Source organism: Oncorhynchus keta, chromosome 2 (genome assembly GCF_023373465.1).
Source record: "Oncorhynchus keta strain PuntledgeMale-10-30-2019 chromosome 2, Oket_V2, whole genome shotgun sequence".
In the NCBI taxonomy this organism is placed as follows: domain Eukaryota; kingdom Metazoa; phylum Chordata; class Actinopteri; order Salmoniformes; family Salmonidae; genus Oncorhynchus; species Oncorhynchus keta.
Genome location: NC_068422.1, coordinates 10,645,644 through 10,660,147, shown reverse-complemented (window position 1 = coordinate 10,660,147; position 14,504 = coordinate 10,645,644). Strand labels below are relative to the sequence as shown.

General features: G+C 48.1%; 1 protein-coding gene across 4 annotated transcripts in view; it reads right to left on the bottom strand.

The window, feature by feature from the left end:
• LOC118396758 (protein tweety homolog 2-like) overlaps positions 1-14,504 on the bottom strand; it is a 133,251-nt gene that overhangs the window by 35,329 nt on the left and 83,418 nt on the right. For all 4 annotated transcript variants that reach the window (XM_052471496.1, XM_052471504.1, XM_052471499.1 and 1 more), the window contains one exon: positions 7,799-7,894. In XM_052471496.1, the coding sequence (XP_052327456.1) occupies positions 7,799-7,894 (96 nt within the window). The remainder of the gene's footprint in view (positions 1-7,798; positions 7,895-14,504) is intronic.

Sequence of the window (14,504 nt, the reverse complement as noted above, 5' to 3'; positions counted from 1 at the left end):
AGCAGTTGACAATATCAGTTGGTTTTGTGATGAATGAGCCATATGATTCAATGAATGATGGATCTGAGTTCGACTTTTTTCACAAAATTTCATTTAAGGTGCTTTAAAGCTTTTTACTATCATTCTTTATGTCATTTATGTTTGTTTCATGGTGTAGTTAAAAAATATTTAAATTGTCACATGATTTCTCAATTTGCAGTATGTTTGCCAATCGGTTGTGCAGCCAGACTTACTGGCAATTTATTTAGCCTCATCCCTCTCAACCATACAATTTTTCGTCATTGCATTAATGGGTGCATGCTTATTAGCAACTGGAATAAGCAATTTCATAAATGTGTCAAGTACAACATCTGTTTGCTCCTCATTACACACCACAAACTAACGCATATTCTTTACATCAACAACACAGGAATCACTACAAAACGTAATGTATAACCTCTTATACACTACATTAGGCCCAGCCTTTGGAACTGGTTTTCCTAGATATTGCAATCTCTACATCTGATGGATCAGGATACTCCTTTCAAGCACATTTCTGCAGCATTAGTAAAGTTGTGATTAATGCATGTTGATGATTTCATTCCTGTGCTGTTTGTAACTACCCTGGTAGGTTGACTGATAACCTGAACCAGGTTGCAGGCACTGGTTACAGTTTGAAACTTTTTTTGAGTGGCCAGCGTGATGAAACCTCTCTGTTGATATCACATAAACGATCAAGCATTTCACACATGTTATCCAGATACTGACTGTAAGCACTTGGTGGTCTATAGCAGCTTCCCACCAGAATGGGCTTTAGGTGAGGCAAATGAACCTGTAGCCATATTACTTCAACAGTATTTAACATCTTTACAGGAATGTGGTCCTGAATATAAACAGCAACACCTCCACCACTGGCATTTGTATTTTCTGTAAATGTTATAACCTTGTATCGCTACCACTGTATCATGAAAGGTATTGTCAATGTGCATTTCTGAGCAACTAGCAAGTTATTCATTTGAATGAACCTTGTTTCTTAAGCTACTTATGTTAACATGGGCCATTTTGAGGACTTTCCTGGGATGCTTGCTTGTTTTCATTGCTTTACTGGGAAGCTTAGCAGAAGTAGATATTCTCATGTTATTTATGTTAGTGCAGGGTGAGCTGCACACAGTGGACTTCCTACTAGGGCACACTGCCTCAGGAATAACAGCATGAATCTGGTTCATAGATACATGATTACTGTATACAATAACTGTAGGATCAGCAGAGGCATTCAGGGCAGTTAGAGGGACATCAATTAGGTCATTACGTTGTGTCTACCAACGCCCCTGGTATGATGTATATTTGCTAAAGCCTTATGACAACTCAGCGACACAATGGTAGGGATTAACTGAGCTGGGCTTGGGTTATTGATAAGTCATTGTCCCAATACAGACTTATAATGCTGTGAAAGAATCCAGGAACCCAAATGATTTGGGTGGATCCCATCCTCCTTATAAAACGTGTTTTGTTTACAAAAGGTATCGAAATTGTCAACAAAAGTTACACCCATTGAACTACAATAATCACGTAGCCAGTTGTGAAGAGAAGGAATCCTGCTAAAGCATTCAATGCCACAATTCAGAGAGGGCACATGACCAGATATGATGGGTCTTTTATTAGAGTCAAGCAAAGTCGATCAGCCCTTTGAAATCCAGTTTCAACTGTCCAACTGCCCTTCATAATGTCATTAAAACCCACATGGACTATGATGGAATCGATGTCCATGTCCTGGTGTAGTACATACGGGAGCTTAGTAATGTCATTTACACAAGCTCCGGGATAGGTCATTGTTTTTGCACGAGGGAGAGTCACATTTCTTACCATGGAGCTGCCCAAAATCACGGCTGGCGAGAAAGATAAGAAAATCCACCCACTCCCATGCTTCACAGGATGGTGCCTCTGACAGATGGAGAAACCCCACTCCCATGCTTCACAGGATGGTGCCTCTGACAGATGGAGAAACCCCACTCCAATGCTTCACAGGATGGTGCCTCTGACAGATGGAGAAACCCCACTCCAATGCTTCACAGGATGGTGCCTCTGACAGATGGAGAAACCCCACTCCAATGCTTCACAGGATGGTGCCTCTGACAGATGGAGAAACCCCACTCCAATGCTTCACAGGATGGTGCCTCTGACAGATGGAGAAACCCCACTCCCATGCTTCCCAGGTTGGTGCCTCTGACAGATGGAGAAACCCCACTCCCATGCTTCACAGGATGGTGCCTCTGACAGATGGAGAAACCCCACTCCCATGCTTCACAGGATGGTGCCTCTGACAGATGGAGAAACCCCACTCCCATGCTTACCAGGTTGGTGCCTCTGACAGATGGAGAAACCCCACTCCCATGCTTCACAGGTTGGTGCCTCTGACAGATGGAGAAACCCCACTCCCATGCTTCACAGGATGGTGCCTCTGACAGATGGAGAAACCCCACTCCCATGCTTCCCAGGTTGGTGCCTCTGACAGATGGAGAAACCCCACTCCCATGCTTCCCAGGTTGGTGCCTCTGACAGATGGAGAAACCCCACTCCCATGCTTCACAGGATGGTGCCTCTGACAGATGGAGAAACCCCACTCCCATGCTTCCCAGGTTGGTGCCTCTGACAGATGGAGAAACCCCACTCCCATGCTTCACAGGTTGGTGCCTCTGACAGATGGAGAAACCCCACTCCCATGCTTCACAGGATGGTGCCTCTGACAGATGAAGCAGCCCTGCTCAATCCAGAGCAGGGATGGAAGGTTGCCAACGTCGACTTCGAAATCGTAGGGGAACGAGTTGGAATAGGCACAATGGCCGCAGACACAGGTAACCCCCCAGTGATGAAGGTGCAGGAAGATCAGGCTCCAGGGTGGCAAAATTATTAGTTGTCTGTATTCGCTCCGGGCCTCTCGTTGGGAGTCTAGACAGCTTTGCGGGAGGCCGTTGTCTTCCCCGGCTCGTGACATGCGACCATCGTCGATTGCTGTGCTCCTTCGACTCCACTATCAGATGGGGAGGAGAGGCAGGAGATGGCTCCCCTGGTGAACAAACTCCAGGCAACACCGGCCAGTCGGTTAACGACAAGACGGAGATGCATCCAACATGCACAAATGCCATTCAGCCACAGGCGTAGAAAAGGTAAACACTCCACTCTGCATTTCCCCCAGTTTCTTACATAGGCTGGCGACCTGCGTGATCAAGGAAGTCACCTCAAGCCTATAATCCTCGACGAAGCAAACAATTGCCACATTGCAGCTCTGAACGATCCAGTTTGTCCCTAACAAACGTAGTCGATACAGCTCCTACAGCACTGGAAACCGTCATTCTTTTGACACCCCCCTTTGGGTTGTGCCGTTAAGGAGATCTTCGTGGGCTATACTCGGCCTTGTCTCAGTATGGTAAGTTGGTGTTTGGAGATATGCCTTCTTTTTTCAAAGTGGGTGGGGTTATATCCTGTCTGTTTGGCCCTGTCCGGGGCAGGGCCACAGTGTCTTCTGACCCCTACTGTCTCAGACTCAAGTATTTATGCTCTAATAGTTTGTGTCAGGAGGCTTGTGTCAGTCTGTTTTATCTGGAGTATTTCTCCCGTGTCCTGTGTGAATTTAATTATGCTCTATCTCTTTTTCTTTCTTTCTCTCTTTCAGAGGACCTGAGCCCTAGGACCATGCCTCAGGACAACCTGGCCTGATGCCTCCTTGCTGTCCCCAGTTCACCTGGTCATGCTGCTGCTCCAGTTTCAACTGTTCTGCCTGCAGCTATGGAACCCTGACCTGTTCACCGGACATGCTACCTGTCCCAGACCTGCTGTTTTCAACTCTCTAGAGACAGCGGGAATGGTAGAGTTACTCTGAATGATCAGCTATGAAAAGCCAACTGACATTTACTCCTGAGGTGCTGTCCTGTTGCACCCTCTACAACCACTGTGATTATTGTTATTTGAACCCGGTGGTCATCTATGAACATTTGAACATCTTGGCCATGTTCTGTTATAATCTCCACCCAGCCACCCCTCATAGTCTGGTTCCTCTAGGTTTCTTCCTAGATTCTGGCCTTTCTAGGGAGATTTTCCTAGCCACCGTGCTTCTACACCTGCATTGCTTGCTGTTTGGGGTTTTAGGCTGGATTTCTGTACAGCACTTTGTGACATCAGCTGATGTAAGAAGGGCATTTTAAATCAATTTGATTGATTGATTGATGTACTTCTCCAGTCAAAGAGGGCTCCACTGGAAAACTCATCTGGCACTAACTTTGTTAGCTTGATAGCTAACATTAGCAGCTTTGCTAGGTTAGCGGCTCTTTCAAGCAGACTTTAATCTGTCAGTTAAGTTATGATGTGTGGGTGTGTGTCTGTGTATGATATGTGTGTGTGCATGATGTGTGTCTGTGCCATGTGGTATCCCTCTCACTGTACAGCACAGGGCTGAGGTACTCATACTGGAAATCATTATGGATGACTATAGATACTGAACTGATTGTGTGTACATTTAGTATTTCTTAGATATTAACATAGACCTACATTGTCCAGTGAAATGCTCTACCTTCTTCCCTCACTCCCTTCTGCCCTCCCCTACACCAGGCTTGAAACAGCTTCACATGAAAAAATAAATAATTCAAGCTATTCCAGATCAGAAATGTAAAAAAAGAAAATATATATTTCAGTCAACTGCATTTGTAATTAATGTTCATTATCTAAGACCCATAAAACAGGTCAAATGTTAACTTGCTACAGTATATTAACACTCTAGGAAGTCTGGGGTGGTTCTTGAAATGGCAGTTATGCCACGATTCCAAGTCAATTAAATCAACCACAAATGTATGGTTCTTGGAAATGGGCATGGCAAATCTCCAAGCAGACAATTCCACCGACAGCCCAAACAATACTTTAAAGAATTGAACAGAACAGTAACAGAACATTAACGGGGGCAGAACAGTAACTGAACAGAACAGTAACAGGGCCAGAACAGTAACAGAGCCAGAAAAGTAACAGAATAGGGCCAGAACAGGAACAGAACAATGACAGGGCCAGAACAGGAACAGAACAGGAACAGAACAATGACAGGGCCAGAACAGGAACAGAACAGGAACAGGGCCAGAACAGGAACAGAACAGGAACAGAATAGGGCCAGAACAGGAACAGGGCCAGAACAGTAACAGAATAGGGCCAGAACAGGAACAGGGCCAGAACAGGAACAGAACAGGAACAGGGCCAGAACAGTAACAGAATAGGGCCAGAACAGGAACAGGGCCAGAACAGGAACAGAATAGGGCCAGAACAGGAACAGGGCCAGAACAGGAACAGAACAGTAACAGGGCCAGAACAGGAACAGGGCCAGAACAGGAACAGAACAGTAACAGAGCCAGAAAAGTAACAGTCAGAACAGTAACAGGGATAGAACAGTAAGAGAACAGTAACAGGGATAGAACAGTAACAGAACAGTAACAGGGAAAGAACAGTAACAGGGATAGAACAGTAACAGAACAGTAACAGGGATAGAACAGTAACAGAACAGTAACAGGGATAGAACAGTAACAGGGACAGAACAGTAACAGAACAGGGACAGAACAGTAACAGAACAGGGGCAGAACAGTAACAGAACAGTAACAGAACAGTAACAAGGACAGAACAGTAACATGGACAGAACAGTAGTCGGGACAGAACAGTAACAGAACAGTAACAAGGACAGAACAGTAACATGGACAGAACAGTAACATGGACAGAACAGTCGCTGGGACAGAACAGTAACAGTAACAGGGACAGAACAGGAGCAGAACAGTAACAGAACAGGGACTGAACAGTAACAAGGACAGAACAGTAGCCTGGACAGAACAGTAACAGAACAGGGACAGAACAGTAACAGGGACAGAACAGTAGCAGGGACAGAACAGTAGCAGAACAGGGACAGAACAGTTACGGGGCAGAACAGTAACAGAACAGTAACAGGGACAGAACAGTAGCAGGGACAGAACAGTAGTAGAACAGGGACAGAACAGCGACAGAACAGTAACAGAACAGGGGCAGAACAGTAACAGGGACAGAACAGTAACAGAACAGGGACAGAACAGTAACAGGGACAGAACAGTAACAGAACAGGGGCAGAACAGTAACAGGGACAGAACAGTAACAGAACAGGGACAGAACAGTAACAGGGACAGAACAGTAACAGAACAGGGACAGAACAGTAACAGAACAGGGGCAGAACAGTAATAGAACAGGGACAGAACAGTAACAGAACAGGGACAGAACAGTAACAGTAACAGAACAGTAACAGAACAGGGACAGAACAGTAACAGGGACAGAACAGTAACAGAACAGGGACAGAACAGTAACAGAACAGGGGCAGAACAGTAACAGTAACAGGGACAGAACAGTAACAGAACAGGGACAGAACAGTAACAGAACAGGGGCAGAACAGTAACAGAACAGGGGCAGAACAGTAACAGAACAGTAACAAGGACAGAACAGTAACATGGACAGAACAGTAACAAGGACAGAACAGTAACATGGACAGAACAGTCGCTGGGACAGAACAGTAACAGAACAGGGACAGAACAGTAACAGGGACAGAACAGGAGCAGGGACAGAACAGTAACAAGGACAGACCAGTAACATGGACAGAACAGTAGCCTGGACAGAACAGTAACAGAACAGGGACAGAACAGTAACAGAACAGTAACAAGGACAGAACAGTAACATGGACAGAACAGTAGCAGGGACAGAACAGTAACAGAACAGGGACAGAACAGTAGCAGGGACAGAACAGTAACAGAACAGGGACAGAACAGTAACAGAACAGGGACAGAACAGTAACAGGGACAGAACAGTAACAGGGACAGAACAGTAACAGAACAGGGACAGAACAGTAACAGAACAGGGACAGAACAGTAACAGGGACAGAACAGTAACAGGGACAGAACAGTAACAGAACAGGGAAAGAACAGTAACAGAACAGAGACAGAACAGTAACAGGGACAGAACAGTAACATGGACAGAACAGTAGTCGGGACAGAACTGTAACAGAACAGGGACAGAACAGTAACAAGGACAGAACAGTAACATGGACAGAACAGTCGCCGGGACAGAACAGTAACAGAACAGGGACAGAACAGTAACAGGGACAGAAAAGTAACAGAACAGGGACTGAACAGTAACAAGGACAGAACAGTAACATGGACAGAACAGTAGCCTGGACAGAACAGTAACATGGACATAACAGTAGTCGGGACAGAACTGTAACAGAACAGGGACAGAACAGTAACATGGACAGAACAGTAACAGGGACAGAACAGTAGCAGAACAGGGACAGAACAGTAACAAGGGCAGAACAGTAACATGGACAGAACAGTAGCCGGGACAGAACAGGGACAGAACAGTAACAAGGACAGAACAGTAACATGGACAGAACAGTAGCCGGGACAGAACAGGGACAGAACAGTAACAAGGACAGAACAGTAACATGGACAGAACAGTAGCCGGGACAGAACAGGAATAGAACAGTAACAAGGACAGAACAGTAACATGGACAGAACAGTAGCCGGGACAGAACAGGAATAGAACAGTAACAAGGACAGAACAGTAACATGGACAGAACAGTAGCCGGGACAGAACAGTAACAGAACAGGGACAGAACAGTAGCAGGGACAGAACAGTAACAGAACAGGGACAGAACAGTAACAGAACAGGGACAGAACAGTAACAGGGCCAGAACAGTAACAGAACAGTAACAGAACAGTAACAGGGACAGAACAGTAACAGAACAGCAACAGGGACAGAACAGTAACGGTAGGCTACTCACGTTGTCAGCAGCCAGCGAGACTGTTTGGCTAGGCCCAGGCAAGCCGCCAGACAGATCACCAGATCAAGAATCAGTAGCAGCAGGTAGGTGAGCCACCTAGAGGACACAGAGGAAATGACAGACAAACAGTCAGTGTAACAGATCTAGAATGAGTTACAGCAGGATCCTAGAGGACACAGAGGAAATGACAGACAGAGACAGTGGTGTGGGGGCTGTGCTTTGGTAAAGTGGGTGGGGTTATATCCTTCCTGTCTGGCCCTGTCTGGGGGTGTCCTCGGATGGGGCCACAGTGTCTCCTGACCCCTCCTGTCTCAGCCTCCAGTATTTATGCTGCAGTAGTTTATGTGCCGGGGGGCTAGGGTCAGTTTGTTATATCTGGGGTACTTCTCCTGTCCTATTCGGTGTCCTGTGTGAATCTAAGTGTGCGTTCTCTAATTCTCTCCTTCTCTCTTTCTTTCTCTCTCTCGGAGGACCTGAGCCCTAGGACCATGCCCCAGGACTACCTGTCATGATGACTCCTTGCTGTCCCCAGTCCACCTGGCCATGCTGCTGCTCCAGTTTCAACTGTTCTGCCTTATTATTATTCAACCATGCTGGTCATTTATGAACATTTGAACATCTTGGCCATGTTCTGTTATAATCTCCACCCGGCACAGCCAGAAGAGGACTGGCCACCCCACATAGCCTGGTTCCTCTCTAGGTTTCTTCCTAGGTTTTGGCCTTTCTAGGGAGTTTTTCCTAGCCACCGTGCTTCTACACCTGCCTTGCTTGCTGTTTGGGGTTTTAGACTGGGTTTCTGTACAGCACTTTGAGATATCTGATGAACGAAGGGCTATATAAATAAATTTGATTTGATTTTGATTTGACAGACAGTTAGTGTAACAGATCTAGAATGAGTTACAGCAGGATCCTAGAGGACACAGTCCTGACAGACAGTCAGTCACAGTTCTCTTTTCTTCCTTGATTTACTCCTATGGGTTCACTCACTTCAACCATCACAGTATTTCTATTGTTACAGTAATGTGCAGCGGGAGCAGCCAACCACATTTCAACCCAAATGAGAGTCCGCTGGCTTGCCCATGTCCCTAGCTTACACACAACTGACTGACACTTTACCCCAATAGGATTCATACCGTGTGTGCGTCTGTGTCATTGTATGAATAGACATGATGTAGGCTGTGTGTGTGCGTCTGTGTCAGTGTATGAATAGACATGATGTAGGCTGTGTGTGTGCGTCTGCGTCAGTGTATGAATAGACATGATGTAGGCTGTGTGTGTGCGTCTGTGTCAGTGTATGAATAGACATGATGTAGGCTGTGTGTGTGCATCTGTGTCAGTGTATGAATAGACATGGTGTAGGCTGTGTGTGTGCATCTGTGTCAGTGTATGAATAGACATGATGTAGGCTGTGTGTGTGCGTCTGTGTCAGTGTATGAATAGACATGATGTAGGCTGTGTGTGTGCGTCTGTGTCAGTGTATGAATAGACATGATGTAGGCTGTGTGTGTGCGTCTGTGTCAGTGTATGAATAGACATGATGTAGGCTGTGTGTGTGCGTCTGTGTCAGTGTATGAATAGACATGATGTAGGCTGTGTGTGTGCGTCTGTGTCAGTGTATGAATAGACATGATGTAGGCTGTGTGTGTGCGTCTGTGTCAGTGTATGAATAGACATGATGTAGGCTGTGTGTGTGCATCTGTGTCAGTGTATGAATAGACATGATGTAGGCTGTGTGTGTGCGTCTGTGTCAGTGTATGAATAGACATGGTGTAGGCTGTGTGTGTGCGTCTGTGTCAGTGTATGAGTAGACATGATGTAGGCTGTGTGTGTGCGTCTGTGTCAGTGTATGAATAGACATGATGTAGGCTGTGTGTGTGCGTCTGTGTCAGTGTATGAATAGACATGATGTAGGCTGTGTGTGTGCGTCTGTGTCAGTGTATGAATAGACATGATGTAGGCTGTGTGTGTGCGTCTGTGTCAGTGTATGAATAGACATGATGTAGGCTGTGTGTGTGCGTCTGTGTCAGTGTATGAATAGACATGATGTAGGCTGTGTGTGTGCGTCTGTGTCAGTGTATGAATAGACATGATGTAGGCTGTGTTTGTGCATCTGTGTCAGTGTATGAATAGACATGGTGTAGGCTGTGTGTGTGCGTCTGTGTCAGTGTATGAGTAGACATGATGTAGGCTGTGTGTGTGCTTGTTATCTTTACTTTTTGCTGACGAAGTAAATCTGTGTGTAGGTGTATGCATGTGTGTGTGAGAAGAAGATGTAACCTTAGTCAGTGTGTGTGTGAGAAGAAGATGTAGCCTTAGTCAGTGTGTGTGTGTGTTCCGTGCCCTCTCCTGATGCCATCTGCTCCAGTCAGAACAGAAGCAGTGCTATGCAGTAGCTGTGGTCAATGGTCTCTGGCTGGGGCACAAATCCAGTCCAGATGGTTTACTAATGGATGAGCTCAAATCCATATGCATGAATATGTAATGCTCTGAAATCTATGACTACGTCCGTCTGTCCGTCCACCTCTCGCTCCCCCCCTCTCTCTCTATTCTATCCATCTCTCCGTCTCATATTACGCTCTCTCCTCTACCCCCTTCTCTCTCTCCTCTACCCCCTTCTCTCTCTCCTCTACCCCCTTCTCTCTCTCCTCTACCCCCTCTCTCTCTCTCCTCTACCCCCTCCTCTCTCTCTCTCCTCTACCCCCCTCTCCTCCACCCCCCCCTCTCTCCTCTACCCCCCTCTCTCTCTCCTCAACCCCCCCCTCTCTCTCCTCTATCCCCCCTCTCTCTCTCCTCTACCCCCTTCTCTCTCTCCTCTACCCCCTCTACCCCCTCTCTCTCCTCTATCCACCCCTCTCTCTCCTCTACCCCCCTCTCTCCTCTACCCCCTCTCTCTCCTCTATCCCCCTCTCTCTCTCCCTCTACCCCCTCTCTCTCCTCTACCCCCTCTACCCCCTCTCTCTCCTCTATCCACCCCTCTCTCTCCTCTACCCCCCTCTCTCCTCTACCCCCCCCACCTCTCTCCTCTACCCCCCCTCTCCTCTCCCCCCTCCTCTCTCCTCTATCCCCCTCTCTCTCTCTCCCCTCTATCCCCCTCTCTCTCTCCTCTACCCCCTCTCTCTCCTCTACACGCCCTCTCTCCTCTACCCCCTCTCTCTCCTCTACCCCCTCCTCTCTCCTCTATCCCCCTCTCTCTCTCCTCTACCCCCCCTCTCTCTCCTCTACACGCCCTCTCTCTTCTACCCCCTCTCTCTCCTCTACCCCCTCTCTCCTCTACCCCCCCTCTCTCCTCTATCCCCCTCTCTCTCTCTCCCCTCTATCCCCCTCTCTCTCTCCTCTACCCCCTCTCTCTCCTCTACACGCCCTCTCTCCTCTACCCCCCCTCTCTCTCCTACCCCCCTCTCTCTTCCCCCCCTCTCTCTCTTCCTCTAACCCCCCCCTCTCTCCCTCTACCCCCCGTCTCTCTCCCTCTACCCCCTCTCTCTCTTCTACCCCCTCTCTCTCCTCTACCCCCTCTCTCTCTCCTCTACCCCCTCTCTCTCTCTCTCTACCCCCCTCTCTTCCTCTACCCCCCTCTCTCTCCTCTACCCCCTCTCTCTCCTCTACCCCCTCTCTCTCTCTCCTCTACCCCCTCTCTCTTCCTCTACCCCCCCACTCTCTCCTCTACCCCCCCACTCTCTCCTCTACCCCCCCTCTCTCTCCTCTACCCCCTCTAATCTCTGGGCAGCCAGAGGATAGTACAGTACATGTTCAGTAGGGGGCTTTAGGACCATGTGCCTGGTGCCTCCTGTGACCACTACTACTGTGTGTCTCTCAGCCAAATTAAAGTCAGGCTGAACACCATCACAGGCTGGACACCATCACAGGCTGGACACCGTCACAGGCTGGACACCGTCACAGGCTGGACACCGTCACAGGCTGGACACCGTCACAGGCTGGACACCGTCACAGGCTGGACACCGTCACAGGCTGGACACCGTCACAGGCTGGACACCGTCACAGGCTGGACACCATCACAGGCTGGACACCATCACAGGCTGGACACCGTCACAGGCTGGACACCGTCACAGGCTGGACACCGTCACAGGCTGGACACCATCACAGGCTGGACACCATCACAGGCTGGACACCATCACAGGCTGGACACCGTCACAGGCTGGACACCATCACAGGCTGGACACCATCACAGGCTGGACACCATCACAGGCTGGACACCGTCACAGGCTGGACACCGTCACAGGCTGGACACCATCACAGGCTGGACACCATCACAGGCTGGACACCGTCACAGGCTGGACACCATCACAGGCTGGACACCGTCACAGGCTGGACACCATCACAGGCTGGACACCATCACAGGCTGGACACCATCACAGGCTGGACACCATCACAGGCTGGACACCGTCACAGGCTGGACACCATCACAGGGAATTGGATACATGTATAACAACTGGCTGAATGTGGAGGCTCTCCGCTGAACTATGTTTTCATCTGAACTCAGTAAGGTTATAATAATGTTGTGTAAATGTTGTAAAAACAATCTGAACACGAGGAACACTGGATAAATACACTACATATACAAAAGTATTTGGACACCCTTTCAAATCAGTGAATTTGGCTATTTCAGCCACACCCATTGCTGACAGGTGTATAAAATCAAGCACACAGCCATGCAATCTTAATTGACAGTAGAATGGCCTTACTGAAGAGCTCAGTGACTTTCAACATGGCACCGTCATAGGATGCCACCTTTCCAACAAGTCCTTAAATGTCTGCCCTGCTAGAGCTGCCCCGGTCAACTAAGTGATGTTATTGTGAAGTGGAAACGTCTAGGAACAACAAAGGCTCAGCTGTGAAGTGGTAGGCCCCACAACCTCACAGAACGGGACCACCAAGTGCTGAAGGGCACTCACTTCCGAGTTCCAAACTGCCTGTGGAAGCAACGTCAGCACAATAACTGTTCACCAGGAGCTTCATGAAATGGGTTTCCATGGCCGAGCAGCCTATAGATCACCATGTGCAATGCCAAGTATCGGCTGGTGTGGTGTAAAGCTCCCCGCCATTGAACTCTGGAGCAGTGGAAACGCATTCTCTGGAGTGATGAATCATCAAATCAAAGTGTATTTGTCACGTGTGCCGAATACAACAGCTGTAGACCATTCTTACTGGCTAAAACCAATTGCGCAAAAAAGGTATTAGGTGAACATTAGGTAAATAAAGAAATAAAAACAACAGGAAAAAGACCTTGAAAAATAACAGTAGCGAAGCAATAACAGTAGGGAGGATACATACAGGCACCGGTTAGTCGTGCTGATTGAGGAAGTATGCACATGTAGATATGGTTAAAGTGACTATGCATATATGCATATTTGATAAACAGAGAGTAGCAGTAGCGTAAAAGAGGGGTTGGTGGGTGGTGGGACACAATGCAGATAGCCTGGTTAACCAATGTGTGGGAGCACTGGTTGGTCGGGCCAAGTGAAGTAGTATGTACATGAATGTATAGTTAAAGTGACTACGCATATATGATAAACAGAGAGTAGCAGCAGCGTAAAAATAGGGGTTGGGGGGAGGCACACAATGCAAATAGTCCGGGTAGCCATTTGATTACCTGTTCAGGAGTCTTATGGCTTGGGGGTAAAAACTTTTGAGAAGCATTTTTGTCCTAGACCTGGCACTCCGGTACCACTTGTCATGCGGTAGTTGAGAGAACCGTCTATGACTGGGGTGGCTGGGGTCAATTTTTAGGGCCTTCCTCTGACACCGCCTGGTGTAGAGGTCCTGGATGGCAGGCAGCTTAGCCCCAGTGATGTACTGGGCCGTACGAGCAATTGCCATACCAGGCAGTGATGCAACCAGTCAGGATGCTCTCGATGTTGCAGCTGTAGAACCTTTTGAGGATCTCAGGACCCCATGCCAAATCTTTTTAGTTTCCTGAGGGGGAATAGACTTTGTCGTGCCCTCTTCACGACTGTCTTGGTGTGTTTGGACCATTCTAGTTTGTTGATGATGTGGACACCAAGGAACTTGAAGTGCTAGCCCTGCTCCACTAAAGCCCTGTCGATGAGAATGGGGATGTGCTCGGTCCTCCTTTTCCTGTAGTCCACAATCATCTCCTTAGTCTTGGTTACGTTGAGGGATAGGTTGTTATTCTGGCACCACACGGCCAGGTCTCTGACCTCCTCCCTATAGGCTGTCTCGTCGTTGTCGGTGATCAGGCCTACCACTGTTGTGTCGTCTGCAAACTTAATGACGGTGTTGGAGTCGTGCCTGGCCATGTGATCGTGGGTGAACAGGGAGTACAAGAGGGGACTGAGCACACACGACTGGGGGGCTCCAGTGTTGAGGATCAGCGTGGCAGATGTGTTGCTACCGACCATCACCACATGGGGGTGGCCCGTCAGGAAGTCCAGGATCCAGTTGCAGAGGGAGGTGTTAAGTCCCAGGATCCTTAGCTTAGTGATGAGCTTTGAGGGCACTATGGTGTTGAACGCTGAGCTGTAGTCAATGAATAGCATTCTCACATAGGTGTTCCTTTTGTCCAGGTGGGAAAGGGCAGTGTGGAGTGCAATAGAGATTGCATCATCTGTGGATCTGTTTGGGCAGTATGCAAATTGGAGTGGGTCTAGGGTTTCTGGGATAATGATGTTGATGTTGATGTGAGACATTACCAGCCTTTCAAAGCACTTCATGGCTACGGACGTGAGTG